Source organism: Brassica napus, chromosome A6 (genome assembly GCF_020379485.1).
Source record: "Brassica napus cultivar Da-Ae chromosome A6, Da-Ae, whole genome shotgun sequence".
NCBI classification, from domain to species: Eukaryota; Viridiplantae; Streptophyta; class Magnoliopsida; order Brassicales; family Brassicaceae; genus Brassica; species Brassica napus.
This window is the reverse complement of record NC_063439.1, coordinates 830,337-845,885: the sequence shown is the minus strand read 5'-3', so window position 1 is coordinate 845,885 and position 15,549 is coordinate 830,337. Positions and strand designations below refer to the sequence as shown.

The following is a 15,549-nucleotide window of genomic DNA, read 5'->3' as shown; positions in this document are numbered from 1 at the left end:
AAAATGAAAAATCTAGTAATTTTGCAATGGAAAGAAATTTATCTTTGACTTGGCAATTTTTGATTTAGTAGAAACCAATAGACTATCGTGGTTTATGGTTCAATATTTTTCAAGAACAATAAAGTTTTTTACAAGCTTGTAATTTGTTAGACGAATAAGGAAATTTTTCACTTTCTCAACTAAATAAAACTATATCGGAAGTCTTTGAATCACATGCATGAAACAGCTTTCCTTTCTATTTGTTATCTTCACATCACATGTATCAAACTATATTTTCTTCTGATCATGCAAATATAATTCAAAAGATAAAATAACATTAATAACAATACCAGCTTGATATTCCTTTCCTGGCCAATAATAATTAAGTGTTATATATTAAATATTTAAAAACTATAAGGTAACGAAAAACAAATTCTTCTGTAGCCAATCTGGATGAACAATGCCGGTTCACGGTAGCTAGTTAGCTACTAGCTAGCTGCAATTTTTGTATTCTAATCATCGTGCCGTTTTCATCAACAACGTGTCATTTTCTGTATCGTTTTCCGGTTAGTATTAAGCAGACCAAACCTAAGCCTACCACGTTTGGCTCATATACTATCTATCAACATCTGCCCTGTTATATTTCACCACGTCACAAAACCCGACTTATTAATACGGGACAACAATTTTCTATCACGTATTCAACTGCTTCGTGTCTGAACAGCTGAACATGGCCTCCATTTTTCTTGCGCATTGTATGTTTTAAAATGGTATATACTGTTGACTTTTATTTCTATACTTATTTTCTTTCACTTTCATTAGCAAGATGAAGACACGAGTCTATGTATTGATAGATAAACTGTTTAAAAATAATTCAGATGCGTAAACTAAAATATTTAATGAATGTATTGTACAATTATTTTTTTAAATACTAATATTTTTCATCATCTACGTTTATTCATTGTCAATAAGCACCAACAAGATCATAACATTTCACATGGTTCCAACATAATCATAAACCTAAATTAAAAGGGATTCAAAACATCGATCGATCCTTTACATGTTGAATGATCATGGCCGTTGATCCGACGAATGATCGGCGTGACGTCATTGTCAAGATCGACGATGAAGAGAAAGATCAGTTAATCAACAAAGGCGAAGGAGGAAAGTTCTCGAGAGAATCAAGCTACAACTTCTTGCACGGCGGTGACGAGAAAGAGAAGACCGGTTATACGTCCGGTGGTGAAGACTTAGACGACGACGGAGAAGGTTTTGACTTCACGCCGCGGAGAAACGAGCCAGTAGATCCACCGTCAAAGCTCATATACCAGTTTCTCAACAAACAAAAAGCTTCAGGAGATGAAATCTCACTCGACATGGAGCCCAACATGCCTGAGCTTCGAACCCACACGATATATCCGTCGCAGGTCACGGCGACGATGGGTAACCGTAACGAAGCTATTGACGCTGTTAGACGGAGACATAACAGAGTCACGTTATCTCCGTCTGTTAAAGATAGTGACGACAGTAGCGAAAGTGAGGAAGAGGACAGAGTTGATGAAACAGAGGTTGTGAAGTGCAGCTCGAATAGAACGACAAAGACTTTGATGAAGACAAAAACAAGATCAAGACTGATGGATCCGATAACCCCGGGTCACCCGGATATGCATTCGGGCCGGACTCCAAAGTCCGGTCATTTAAAATCCGGGAATTTGAAACCCGGGTTTAGCGGGAAAACTGCTAAACCTGGAAATTCAAACCCGGATTTGGAAGAAGAGGAGGATCCGTTCTCCGAGGAGGATTTTCCTGAAGGTTACCAGAAGGATAAGCTTTCTCTTTGGGTTATCATGGAGTGGATCTTTCTGATTCTGATCATAGCCGGTTTGATTTGTAGCCTAGTGATACCTTTCTTGCGGGGCAAGGAACTATGGAACCTAGCTTTGTGGAAATGGGAAGTGATGGTTCTTGTCTTGATATGCGGGAGGCTGGTGTCTAGTTGGATAGTGAGGCTGCTTGTGTACTTCGTCGAGAGCAACTTTCTCTTGAGGAAGAAGGTTTTGTATTTTGTTTACGGGATTCGAAAGGCGGTACAGAACTGTCTCTGGCTAGGGCTTGTGTTGATCGCGTGGCATTTCTTGTTCGACAAGAAAGTACAAAGAGAAACTGGGAGCCACGTGCTTAAGTATGTGAATAAAGTTTTGGTCTGCTTACTCGTTGCGGTTATCATCTGGCTTATAAAGACCTTACTGGTTAAAGTTCTCGCCTCGTCGTTCCATATGAGTACTTACTTTGATCGGATTCATGAGTCTTTGTTTACTCAATACGTTATTGAGACTCTCTCTGGACCTCCTCGTGTGGTTCATGTAGAAGAGGAGATGGCTGGAGCTAAGCTATCTCCTCCAGATCCGGGTCCAAAAGTGACCATTGGAAGTGGAAGGCTGAAGAAGAGTCCAACCATGATTGGTAAGAGTCAAGTACTGTCGAGGAGTGGTTCCAAGAAAGAAAGAGAGGACGAAGGGATAAGGATTGATCATTTGCAGAGGATGAATACTAAAAACGTGTCGGCTTGGAAAATGAAGAGACTGATGAATGTAATAAGAAAGGGAGCGCTTTCGACTTTGGATGAACAGATACAAGACACATCAACTCATAAAGATGACAAAGCTACACAGATACAAAGTGAAAACGAAGCAAAACAGGCAGCAAGGAAGATTTTCCAGAATGTTGCTATGCCTGGTTCCAGGTATAACATATCATCATGACCTTATGAACAACTTTGAGTTAGTTGTTTCTTAAGTTCAAGACTTAAAACGGAGGATTTTTTTTGTCGGGTTTATAGGTACATATATATCGAAGACTTTATGCGTTTTCTGACTGAAGATGAGTCTGAAAGAGCTATGAATCTCTTTGAAGAAGCTTCTGAGAGTCACAGAATCAGCAAATCTTGTCTGAAGAATTGGGTGGTAAGTGTTTGTTTTTTAAAGAAATACCCTTAAATAGCAATTATTCAAATTTTTATTCAAAAAATAGCATACAAAAAAGTATTTAAGGTTTAGTGATTAGTATATAAACAGTGGTATCAGAGTTAAAGTTTAGGATGTAAGGTAGTTTAGTGTTTATAGCTTTTTATTAATTAGTAAATGCTATTTTGGAAAAAAAGTTCTCTTTGATAATAACTAAAAAAAGTTATTTATGAGATTTACTTGTGTTTTTATCTCAAAAAGCTTTCTTTCATACAAAGATACTAAAGTCTTGTAATAATTTGTCTAGGTTGATGCCTTTAGGGAACGAAGAGCACTAGCTTTAACCTTAAACGACACAAAAACAGCAGTGAACAGGCTTCACCGAATCATCAATATTTTGGTCGGCATTGTGATCATAATCATATGGCTTCTCATCCTCGGGATCGCTACAACTAAGTTCTTGCTTGTCATAAGCTCCCAGCTTCTCCTTGTAGTCTTTGTGTTTGGAAACTCATGCAAGAACTTGTTTGAAGCTGTCATCTTCGTCTTTGTCAATCATCCATTTGATGTCGGTGACAGGTGTGAAATAGACGGTGTTCAGGTTTGTTCCTTGACACTCTCTTACTCATTTTCAATAACTTGGTACGCACGTAAAAGCACTAATCCTCTGTTTATGTATGTTGTATAGATGGTTGTGGAAGAGATGAACATTTTGACTACTGTGTTTCTTAGATTTGATAATCAGAAGATTGTATACCCGAACAGTCTTCTAGGCAACAAACCTATTGCCAACTATTACCGCAGTCCTGATATGCAAGAAATCGTTGACTTCTTCGTCCATATAGCAACTCCAACTGAGAAGATAACCGCCTTGAAACAGAGGATACTCAGGTTAGAAGCGGAACCCAAATTAAAGCTCTTTATATATCTTTGAATGTCTAGGAGATTTTAGACCCGAAGGCCCGTTCATTATTACTCTAGAGTGAGAGCCAAACCATGTTAAACTAATTGTCCTTTAGAAAAATATTATTCTCAACGGAAATCGAATCTATAACCTTTTAACTAGTAAGATCAATTACAACTCATCTCTATATTTGTATCTTTAATAGCATTTAGAAGCTAAACTACTTTAACTCATTTCTATTTTTCCTCAAAACTAGAAATTGTTATTTTTCCTCTATTTATAAAGGAGAAATATCATTTATCTATATGTTATTATATATTTAGAGATTGTTATTTAAAAAAAAAAAAGCAAAATACATTGGAAATAGTTTAAGTGATGTATTAGTTTTAACCATTATGCCAACTTTTTGTTGGTCTAAACATCTCATATATTGAAAAAAATTATAGTCTAATTGAATCATATTCTATGGTTTTTATTTTATACAGCTATGTCGATAATAAGAAGGATCTTTGGTATCCATCGCCGAGGATTGCATTTAGAGAAATGTGCGGACTGAACAGTATGAAAATCACGATATGGGCAACTCATAAGATGAACCATCATAACATGGGAGAGAGATTTGTGAGGAGAGGTCAATTACTTGAAGAGATTGGTAAATCTTGCAGAGAAACGGACATCGAATATCGGTTATATCCTCTTAATATCAACGTCAAAAGCCTTCCTCCTGCTGCTGCTCCGATCATTTCGGATCGCATGCCTATGAGCTGGAACAACCAACAACGCAATGCTTAAAGATGCAAGTTTTTGAGTTTTTTTTTATTGTTTGTATTTGTAGAAAGTGGTTGAAAGAGAGATTTTGTTCTTGTTCCTTGATTTTTACTCTCTCTTATATGGTGTTTGAGACTTTGATGATTCTTCATTTTTGTATTGTGAAGCAGGAACCTGTTCTTGTGTATAATCTGTTTTGAGTTGGTTATAGTCATGAAATAAAAGCTTACAATCTCATAAACTTTAGAAAAATCAATGCCAAACAAATGTTCTCCATTTTCTACTTTTGCCTCGTTCTATTTCTTATGCTTTTGTTATAATACTCTCTTTATTGTTGGGACCTTGACGATTATTCATATTTACTAGTATATTTTTGAGTGGTTAAAGTCATCATGAATATAAGGTTACAGCATTTGATTCTAAATAAACTGAGCTGATGACATGACAGCATTTGATTCTCTTTTTTTTTTAATAACCTTGAAAACTGAAGCGACGTCGTTTTATAATAGACCTTATTTTTGCGACGTCGTTTTGTAATCATATAAATAACGGTCCTCTCTCGCGTATTTTCTTTTGTTATTATTTCTGGGAAAATTTTCAAATCATCGTTTCTGGCGCCGACATCGAAATCAACGAGAGGTAACGATCCTTCCTCCGTCTTCTCTCTAATTCGTATCTTCTTCTTCGATTCTCGATTTTGAGATCTTCTTCTGCAGATTCCGTCAGATCGTCTAGCTTAAAACGCTGATTGTTGTTCTTCCTCACTGCCTTCTCTCGAAAATCGCAGGTGAGCTAAGCTTCTTCAGTTTCCTCCATAGATTCTTCGAATTCATTCTGTGATTTCGCTTCTATACCTGAGATCGTTCGATTCCCCCAGGATTGCGTCAGTTTTCGAGTTACGCAGAGTAGTAAAACCAATTTTCGATCGAATCGTCTCGTTTAGGTTGATCGGTGTGATGAATAGACCCTAATTTTCGATCGTAATCTCTATTTCGAGATGCTTGTCAGATCTCTGGAGCCTGTGTGCGGTTTATGCAGATTCTCTATGGTTTCGTTCCTGAAATTCGTTTTTAATCAACGATTATCACAGAAACGTAAGTTTATACATTATCGATTACTATAAACAGCATTCTACTGACGTTGAACAGATTCTATTGCTTAGTTTGTGTTCTCATCAATTCGTGTTCGCATTTCAACAATTTGCAGCAGTTAGAATCAGAATCTGTATTGGTAGTACCTCTTTGACTTGTGATTTCAACGAGTTTAGTTCTTAGTCCATAGTTTTTTTAAACGCTTGAGTTTGGATTCTGGCTCGTGGTGTAGATATATTGAAGAATGGAACTCGAAATCAAGAGGACTATGAAGTAAGAAAAGTTTCATTTACATGTTGCAGGTGCGTAGCAGCTTGAGATTCTTGTATTTGAGAGTGACATGAGGTGCAACGCCTGTTGGAGGGAACTGGAAGGCCGAGCCATTTCCACTACATGTGGCCACTTACTATGTATCCAGTTTTACACTCCTGCTTTTATTTAGCCTTTTCTTGATGAATGATAGTCTTGTGAGCTTGATATTGATGGCTTTAACATTGTGAGAAGGTACTGAAGATGCTAGCAAGATTCTCAGTAATGATGGGGCGTGTCCTGTTTGTGATCAAGTACTCTCCAAGAGGTAGAAAGTTCCCTAATCTACTTGACTAGCTTGAGTTTAGCTGTAGTTGCTTTATTTCCTTACTTGACAGTTTATCTTTTGTTTTCCATTCTAGTCTAATGAAGCCTGTGGATACCAATCCAAATGAAGAATGGGTCAATGTAAGTGGTTGAGCTGTCCTACGCAAGGATGCTATAGCTTTTCTTCCTTTCCAGTTTTGTAACGTTCCCATCTTACATCTTCTCATCGTTTACTTTTTTTATCAGATGGCGATGGCTGGGATTTCTCCACAAATACGTATCCTTTTCGTAAATGTAGTCCTTTTCACTCTTGGCATCAGTTGTAGTTATGTTCTTCAGTTGAACAGTGTTCCTCTGTGTTTGAAATCTAAACTCAAATGCGGTAACTTTGTTCCATCAACTGACTGTGTCTTATGCGTTCAACGAACCTCCTTTTGTTTTCCTTAATTGAATCTAGTGATGAAGAGTGCATACCGAAGTATTATGTTTTACGTTTCGCAAAGGGACTTAGAGATGCAGTGCAAGATGAATAGAGTTGTTGCACAGTGTCGTCAGAAATGCGAGGGTATGCAAGCAATGTTAAGCGAGAAAATGGAGAAGGCGCATGCAGCATACCAGAAGGTGAGCAAGAGGTGTCAGATGATGGAACAAGAGGTAGAAAACCTGACCAAGGATAAACAAGAGCTTCAAGAGAAGTTCTCCGAGAAATCAAGGTCAGCAATTAAACATACGTTTTGTTTCCCTGGTTCTGATCCTTATCTGAAACTCAATTGTATTAACAAGCTATATTAATTGTGTTTAAACATCAGACAGAAGAGGAAGCTTGATGAGATGTATGACCAGCTAAGAAGTGAGTATGAGTCAGTCAAACGTACAGCCATCCAACCAGCAAATAACTTCTATCCACGACACCAGGAACCTGACTTTTTCTCAAACGCACCAGTCAATATGATGGAGAACAGAGAGCCCATTCGCAGAGGTTACTTAACAACACTATTTTAATTCTCCAACGTATCTAGAGCTTAGTGCTTCTTATGATTCTAAGTCTACTGTTGCATAAATATCTCCAAGTCAAGTTAACTTATTTGGTGCAGACCGGTCGTTTTTCTCTCCTGCAACACCAGGACCTAAAGATGAGATGTGGCCAGCAAGACAGAACAGTTCAAACTCGGGTCCATTCGACATCTCCAACAACTCACCCGCAATTCCATCTGATCTTGGAAACAGAAGAGCAGGAGGAGGACATCCTGTATTTGGTGGTGGAGCAGGAGGAGGACATCATGCATTTGGTGGTGGTGGTGGTGGCAATGCTAATCCGCAGTCGACTCTACGAAACCTTATTCTCTCCCCTATTAAACGCTCTCAGCTATCTCGTTCCCGCCCGCAACTGTTCACGTAAGCAAACTCTATCCCTAAATGTTGACAAAGTTCACATCACGTACTTGGGTTTATTTATTTAAAAAGGAAAAAAACTTGTTGCTTCTCTTCTCAGGCTATAGCTTAAGGATCAAGTTCAAGTGTTTGAACCTGCCTTGGTGGAAGTGGAAACCATATGGTCACACCCAGTAAGTGACTTCGTTTTTATAAGCTTACTGTCTTAGCAAGTAACATCTGAGAGGAAAACGTATGATTTGAGAAAAAGAAAAATTCTCGTCTCTATAAATATTAAATAAGAATGATAAAATCATATTTTAGTAGAATCAATATAGTGCAACTACCTACAAGGATGTAAGATGACGAGCAAACATAAAAAGACATTTTAATATTAAAAAAAAACAGTTATAGATAAGCACTTGTGGCGTCTTGTGTGTTGTTTATTGAGGGCTCAGGTTCTCTTGTTTGGTTCAAAGACGTATTTGATCAGTGCCTCTTTAATGGGTAACATCTCTGGGAACTCCTTGCTTAGTTTAGCACCATCCATTTCATTGTTGCTTCGAGGAGCAACAATGACCTTTGCTTGTTCTTCAACTGTGAAGTTGGACCATTTAAAACCTGGCTCGATGTAGCTCTTGTACATCTCGAGTATCTCGTTGTGACTCACCACCCCTGGGTTGGTGAAGTTCCATATCCCTCTTAGGTTTCTCTTGGCCATCTCGATGGAGATTGGGAGAAGCTCGTCCAGTATGGTCATACTGTTGGGGATGTTCACCACTTTGTTGTAGCGCGAAATCTTGGTGATGAAGTTTCGTGGGTTGTTTAGGTCTGACGAGATGGGCATCCGCACTCTCAAGGTACATACATTGTCAAACTCTCTCAAAAGCTCCTCAACCTGGTGACAAGACGAAGAAGAAACAAAACAGAGCAGTTATGAACGAAGACATTTCTTTATTCTGTCTAGAGTTAGATAAAACATTACCATGGCTTTGGTTTTTGAGTAGAAAGAACCGGTGAAGTTAGGCTTGTCTTCTTCCTTGAAACCTATACCCGAACCCTCAGGATGTGCAGCGTCATACTCAAAGATGCAACCGGTGGCGAAGTTCATCATCAAGAGACCATTCTCTCTGCAAACATCTGCAAGAGTCAAAGTACCAGCGACATTGACACGAATAGTCTCTGGCTTGTGAGATTCACACCAGTCCACATTAGGTCTCCCAGTTAAACCAGCAGCGTTAAAGACATGAGTAGGCTTGATGCTACGAATATCCGCCATGAGAGAAGCTCTATCCTCCAACCGTCCTTTCCCATACTCATATGTGATCCCTTGCTTCTCACATAATTTCCCTAGAAGACCACCGATCCAACCAGTCTTGCCATAGATCAGAAACTTCAACGAGGCTTTGTCTTTAGGATCATGAGCCTTGTTGTTTGGTGTTACAACAGTAAATGTCTGGACGGTGTTGCTTGATGTGTCTTTCTTCTCGTCAGAAACTCTACCACCGGGCATCATAAGCATCCTCGGGTGAGGAAGCAAAGCTCCAGAGACATCACCCCACCACTCAGGGTTCTGAGTGTACCATTCCATCGTCTTCTTCAATCCATCTTCCCACCCGGTTCGCTCACACCATCCAAGATTCTTCAGCTTCTGATCATCAAGGAAGTATCGTTGATCATTAAAGGGTCGATTCTCCACAAACTGAATGCTTGCTTCAGGATCTTTCCCTAAGAGTTTGCAGATGTCTCTCGCCACATCAATCACTCTTCTTTCTCTCTTTGTTCCAATATTGTAGACGTGACCCACTTCTCCTTTGTGAAGAACAACCTCAAAGGCTTCAGCAACGTCTTCACAGTATAAGTAACTCCTGACGTTAGATCCATCTCCATGGATGGGAAGCGGCTTCCCACTCATAGCCAACAACATGAACTTAGGAATCATTTTCTCAGGGAACTGGTTAGGACCATAAACATTGTTGCCACGAGTTGTGATAACCGGTAAACCATATGATCTACCATAAGCCATCACCAGCATCTCAGCGCCAGCCTTAGTAGCTGAGTATGGATTCGTCGGTAAAAGCTGAGAAGCTTCATGGTTTCCAACAGCAGCGTCCTCATCTGTTTCTCCATAGACTTCATCGGTACTCACATGGATAAACCTCTTGATCTGTCCAGTTACTTTGCAGGCTTCCAAAAGAACATGAGTACCGTAAATATTGTTCTTGGTAAACTCAAAGCTGTTACCGAAAGAGTTATCGACATGGGTTTGAGCAGCAAAGTGCATGATGGTGTCGATGTTTTCAGTGATGAGAAGGTAGTTAACGAGGTCATCACTAGCGATATCTCCTTTCACGAACCTGAAGTTTGGGGAAGAAAACGAAGGATCGAGGTTCTTCAGATCTGAGCAGTAATCAAGCTTGTCCAAGACGACGATCTTGTAATCCGGGTAGCTACGGATGAGTCTGTTGGCAACATGAGAAGCAATGAATCCAGCAGCTCCCGTAATGAGAATGTTCTTGGGCTTATATTCAGTAGCCATTTTGATATCAAGTACCTGCAAAAGAAAAACGTGACAGCATTAAATGGAATTTAGAACGGATCATATGAAAACAAAGACTGATCTAGATCCAACGGCCAAAGACGAATCAATTCACTAGCCAGATCTTAGAGAACAACAATATGATATGGGATCATATGAACAGACAACATCTACAAACTAGATCAATCATCATATGTTATGTCACTCACGTTACATCATTTCGCAAACATAAAGTAAAAAGGCGTTAAAGAAATATCAGAAGAAGATTTTTTTTCAAAAAAAAATATATATATATCAGAAGAAGAAACAGAAAGAGAGGAACATTTCACGTACCGACAAAATTCAGGTAACCTTAGGACAGAAAAATCTTAAGAGAGATAGAGAGATGAAAAGAAAGAACAGTGCAGAGAAAGAAAGAAGAAGAGGGAATCTACGGTCTACGGAGCGTCTCTGAGCACTCGCCTCTTATATTTTGAGACAGCTGCGGAGAACCGTCGGAGCAAATTGACAGTTTTACCCTAACCTGTCGTACTTATTACGGGTCTCACGTGATCTCAGCGTCCGACATTAAAAACTGATGTCTTTTTTCGTTTGTTTTCCCCCACAGAAATAGGAGATTTTAAAAATGTTGACAAAAGAGGAAAATTCGAATTTAATAAAAAATCCAATGAAATTTGTATACTTTATTCATTACTAAAAAAAGAAGTCAAATAAATTAATTTGCATTATTTCTCTTATTGATAATTAATATGTAAATTGTTTTAATTTAACGAATAAAAGTTCTTTAATTTAAAGGTTAATATTGGGGGATTTAATTAAAATCCTTGATTTGATCATGGTTTAGGTTTAACGTACACAATGTCAGTTAAAATATTTAATGCTAGATTGAAAAAAAACTCCATGTCAACTTAAGATTCAACATCAGTTATTAAAAACCCGAGAATAAGCATATAATGGACCATTCAATACGGATGCTTAATGTCACGTAACTGAATAATTGATTTCATTCCTTATTTAATTAATAAAATTATATACTAAGACGAAAAAAACACACTTCCATCATTCCATGCTTAATTAACAGAAAAAGAGGACTTAATGTCGTTATTAGTGAATGGAAGATCATTGTCCCTTTGTCATTTCTTAGTCTCCCATAAGTCATAAAAATTAGAACCTAAAATCTGAAACGGAACTGATTGGAAACAACCCGGTTCGAATTTAGTATTAGATAATAACTTTTAATTTTAATTGCTCTGTGGTCAGCAATTCAATTAAATGACTAATTATAAGGCTAAGAAGATTGATTTACGGAGAAGAAAGACCTAAGGACCAATGACTTTTCTTGACTCCCACGTTTCTCGGCTTACTGATTCTCTATATCATTCGCTGATAACCAAAAGAGATCTCTCTCATTGTTGAAGAACAAACCTCCAAAAGGGAGTGTAATGGGACCGATCAAAAAGTTCAAGAAGTATATAATCACAACAATCTTCTTCTCTTCAATGAACTACGCTTATAACAAATTCAAAGACTACGGAGCCAACAAGATAACCGAAACGATAACCGGTAACAACCCTGAATCAGACTGATCTAAACCGAACCTTGTTCTTGTTCTTGTGAGTTACTACTTCTGCATGTCTTTTATTACATCACTGCAATTAAATCAGAGCCTGCCTGAAACAATACTTTACATAAAAAGCTAATGCCGGAACCACCTGGTTCTTGTTAAAGATCCTGTCTCAAATGATGTTTGCTTGATGAGTCTACGACGCTGCACTGTAACCAACTGTGCCTACGTTCCGGTGTGCTGCTACTGCAACCGCTGCGGCTGGACCAAACTGTGATTGTGCTTGCAACAAGGTAGCATCAATGGCCATTTGTGTGTTGTTGTTGTTGCTTGATTGATCTGTCTTGGGGAGATGTGACTGGAAATAAGGGTTTGTTTGGTTGGTCCTAGCAGCTGGCGGCGGCACGGCAGGACTGTATTGGTGGACGAACTCTTGAGGTTTTGGCTGAGACAAAGCTTTATCTGAGTTCATCATGGTGTTTGCTTTGAAGTAACAGTGAGGAGATGATACCGCGCTTCTGAAATAAGCTTCTTTGTGGTTCCTCCCATTCTCATAAGATGCAGATGGTTCCACAACACGACTTGATCTACCTGTGCAAACACACACACACAGAGATTAAACTAGTTTCATGGCTTATATACTAAGTTTCTAACTTTAGGAGGTTAAGCGATAGATGTTTTTACCTGATGGTGGTGGTGCTCTTGGTGGAGGTCCTAAAGCTTTAGTTAATGAATGTCCTGAAGGAACTGCTCCATTTCTTGAAGGCTGCTCGAAATGAACACGTCTACTCTCCGTTGCACACAAGTTGGGTTGACTACTGGAATGGACTACACTTGAGTGTACTGTAGACCTGTGGAGAGAGGGTACAAAATGTAGAATAACAGATGAAAACTCTGCTTATGGTGGATCTCTACAAAAGTGTTATGAAGCAACCGAAGAAAACATACCGAGGAAGTGATACGTGCTTCCTCTCAGGAGGTATGACCGGCCCATTCCTACTGCTATTCTCCTCTAAGTAATTGAACTGCTTCCTAAGATGTCCTATTGCGCTGCAACCAAGAAGTCAAGAACATTAGCAAAACAGATTAGATGAAGTGAATGATTAGTCAAAATATACAAACCTAGGATATACAAAACTTGAACCCTCAGATCCGCTCATGTAGTCCTTGAGCAACTGAGGATGGTACTCTAATATCTCCCTGTAAATAAGTTCCCTAATGTCATCCTTTGTCAACCTTCTTCTCTCAAACTCAAACTCCATCTTCGAGATTGGCTGACACGATGGCTCTCTTTCAATCTTAGAGAGACCCTTAAAGTAAGGATCAGCCAATGCCTATCAGGAAAAGAAAAAAAAACAAATAATCAAGAGAGATACACACAATAATCTAATAACAAAGAAGCTTAAAGATGAGAAGACGAGAGACCTCAGCAGCAGTGGGTCTATCCTTTGGATCAAACGCCAACAGCTTCTGCAAAAGTCTGACAGCTAAAGGATCTGCTTTGGAGAATTTTTGAGAGAAGGTGACTGGATCTTTCTTCCTCATTTCACTCAAGTACTTTCTAGCTTTATCATTTCTAACCTGTAATCATATAATATAGATGTTTTAGCTATATATGGTGCAAAAACGAATTGTAAAGCAGAAGAACAAAAAAGGTAATCAATCAAATCATACTCCAGAGATGGTCTCTGACTTTGGTGAGCCAAGAAGATCAGTAATCAACTCCAACTGATGAGCAACGCTTTTCCCAGGAAACAGTGGCTTCCCTGTAAGCACCTCTGCAAAGATGCAGCCAATGCTCCAAATATCTATAGCTGGAGTGTACTGCAAAAAATAGATAGTAACTAATTAATCAGACTAAAATGAGAAAATTAATAAAATAAAATTCAGAAAAAATGTGAAGTGTTTATTTTGCAGGAGAATGCAAAAGAAACCACTCAATGGACATAATAACCTGATACAAAGGTTACCTGATTCACAGGTTTTTCAACTTCCGGGAGAGTTCAAAAGTCATCCCCTGAACAGGAACTATTTCAATACACAGGGACACTCACACAACACTATACAACTACTTCTACACTAATCATATCTACTACACAAGACATGAGCATAGACCAAGTGCATAGAAGAAAAGAGTTTTATAATACCTTAGAAAAGAATGATCCACATAGCTCAGGCGCTCTGTACCATCTCGTTGCAACATAGTCCTGCATTGAAGACAAAAGTCAAAAACACAGAACAGGAGAAAGTAACAAAACACACAAAGTGGCTACAAACCGTCCAAAAGACTGTTGTGGGAGTGTCATTGAACGCCACTCTAGCCAATCCAAAGTCACAAACTTTCAACTTGCAGTTCGCATTCGCCAGTATATTCTTCGGCTTAAGATCTCGATGATACACATTAGCTGCACCCAAAACAAAACTTCATTACAACCATATAGATTAAAAAAACAAAACATGCTTCCAGAAAGAGAACCGTACCTGTGTGCATGAACTTTAACGCACGAAGCATCTGATAAAGAAAAAACTGATGATGCTCCTTAGTCAAATCATCGTTCGCCTTAATAACCTGATGAAGATCAGACTCCATGAGCTCAAAGACAACGTAGATGTCTCTGAACTCCCTCTTGGAAGGCGGGAGCAAGATGCTTTTGATCTCCACTATGTCCGGGTGCCTCAGGAGCCGGAGAAGCTTCACCTCGCGGAGCATACGGAGCGCGTCGGAGATGTGCTCGAAGACGTTGTTGATCTTCTTGATAGCGACTTTCTCTCCCGTGTGCGTGTCCACGGCTGCGCACACGACCCCGTAGCTTCCTTTGCCGATGACTTCGAGGATCCTGTATCGGTTGGCGTCGCCGTACTCTGTGAAAAAGTCCATCTCTTTCGTGTCCTGGTGGAATCAGATTGTATGGTTAGGACAAAGGAGACAACTTTAGAGAGAGAGAAAGAGAAGAGAGAGGAGAGAGAGAGTAACCTTCTTCACTTGGTTTTGTTGCATCTTCTTCAAAGTTATCGACTTTAATCTCGCCCTGATTGATTCTGATCGATACGAACAAACCCAGAAACTCAAAATCTCAGAAAGTGATCTCAGAGTGGAGTGATCGAAGAAAGTTAAGATCTTTGAATCTCTAGAGAGAGAGAGAATTTTCAGAAACCCCAAAACTCTCGGAACCAGACGAGTTCTGCTAAGCCGTGAAAGTGAAGAAGACGAAGTGAGGAGAGAGAAGAAACAAAAACCCTAGATCCAGAGATCGGAGAAGACGATGCGAGACAGAGAGAGAGAAGGATTTATAATGAAATTTAAAAATGAGTGGCAGTTTCGTTATTATTAGGAACTCTGAGGGTGAAATTTTAAATTGTTTTTTTGTTTCGGCGACCTTTTTTGAAATACGACTTCATTGGTTAATAAAGCCAACTGTTTGCTGGATTTGGACCGTTTATTAATTCTCTATCTTAGATTTTTGACCCCTATCCGATATTTTAGTTTAAATTGTATCCATTCTTTTTTGCTAAGTGGTTGATTTAACCTCCACGTGATGTCTCTTGTACCAATTTGGTTGGAAAATAAATTTATCTACTAGATTTTCTTATGATAATAATACAAATATTTTATTTTGGTAGATTATAAAACAATTAATTCCTCCTTCCTTTTGAGGAAACACTTATCCATTTGACATTTTTATATGTAAACAAATATTTGATTTTAAGATATTGGTTTCAGATTTGGAATTAATTATTAACTCGTTTTAGAGATTTTACTACTTCAAAGAGGAGGATATACACAACTTGAATAT

General features: G+C 38.7%; 4 protein-coding genes across 9 annotated transcripts; 2 read left to right on the top strand and 2 right to left on the bottom strand.

Moving 5' to 3' along the window:
* Window positions 1-599: 599 nt before the first annotated feature.
* LOC106351055 (mechanosensitive ion channel protein 4-like) lies at window positions 600-4,845 on the top strand. Its single transcript, XM_013790873.3, has 5 exons — window positions 600-2,722; window positions 2,819-2,942; window positions 3,250-3,543; window positions 3,631-3,833; window positions 4,332-4,845. Exons 1-5 carry the CDS (start codon window positions 1,047-1,049, stop codon window positions 4,636-4,638), a joined length of 2,604 nt encoding a protein of 867 aa, XP_013646327.1. The 5' UTR covers window positions 600-1,046; the 3' UTR covers window positions 4,639-4,845.
* A 176-nt stretch (window positions 4,846-5,021) lies between these two features.
* On the top strand, window positions 5,022-8,082 carry LOC106345934 (E3 ubiquitin-protein ligase CCNB1IP1 homolog). 5 transcript variants are annotated; one of them, XM_013785160.3, is made up of 10 exons: window positions 5,052-5,253; window positions 5,331-5,401; window positions 6,008-6,115; window positions 6,210-6,282; window positions 6,377-6,422; window positions 6,528-6,558; window positions 6,739-6,994; window positions 7,091-7,260; window positions 7,406-7,676; window positions 7,774-7,991. In XM_013785160.3, the coding sequence occupies exons 3-10, from the start codon at window positions 6,046-6,048 to the stop codon at window positions 7,778-7,780; spliced, it is 924 nt and encodes a 307-aa protein (XP_013640614.1). In that variant the 5' UTR covers window positions 5,052-5,253; window positions 5,331-5,401; window positions 6,008-6,045; the 3' UTR covers window positions 7,781-7,991. The 5 variants fall into 5 exon arrangements, with proteins under 5 accessions (XP_022576211.1, XP_013640611.1, XP_013640614.1 ...); XM_013785155.3 differs by having other exon boundaries at window positions 7,376-7,676; XM_022720490.2 differs by lacking the exon at window positions 7,774-7,991 and having other exon boundaries at window positions 5,022-5,253; window positions 7,406-7,680.
* LOC106345931 (trifunctional UDP-glucose 4,6-dehydratase/UDP-4-keto-6-deoxy-D-glucose 3,5-epimerase/UDP-4-keto-L-rhamnose-reductase RHM2) lies at window positions 7,912-10,900 on the bottom strand. Of its 2 annotated transcripts, none has more exons than XM_013785152.3 (3): window positions 10,525-10,900; window positions 8,638-10,206; window positions 7,912-8,550 (listed from the first exon to the last, which is right to left on the bottom strand). In XM_013785152.3, exons 2-3 carry the CDS (start codon window positions 10,189-10,191, stop codon window positions 8,107-8,109), a joined length of 1,998 nt encoding a protein of 665 aa, XP_013640606.1. In that variant the 5' UTR covers window positions 10,192-10,206; window positions 10,525-10,900; the 3' UTR covers window positions 7,912-8,106. The 2 variants fall into 2 exon arrangements, with proteins under 2 accessions (XP_013640606.1, XP_013640607.1); XM_013785153.3 differs by lacking the exon at window positions 10,525-10,900 and adding an exon at window positions 10,401-10,492.
* Window positions 10,901-11,664: 764 nt separating this feature from the next.
* LOC106345933 (mitogen-activated protein kinase 18) lies at window positions 11,665-15,154 on the bottom strand. The gene is made up of 10 exons (XM_013785154.3): window positions 14,730-15,154; window positions 14,237-14,645; window positions 14,033-14,160; window positions 13,903-13,962; window positions 13,430-13,579; window positions 13,181-13,336; window positions 12,878-13,089; window positions 12,704-12,805; window positions 12,440-12,606; window positions 11,665-12,346 (listed from the first exon to the last, which is right to left on the bottom strand). The coding sequence occupies exons 1-10, from the start codon at window positions 14,751-14,753 to the stop codon at window positions 11,952-11,954; spliced, it is 1,803 nt and encodes a 600-aa protein (XP_013640608.2). The 5' UTR covers window positions 14,754-15,154; the 3' UTR covers window positions 11,665-11,951.
* Between the last annotated feature and the right edge of the window lie 395 nt (window positions 15,155-15,549).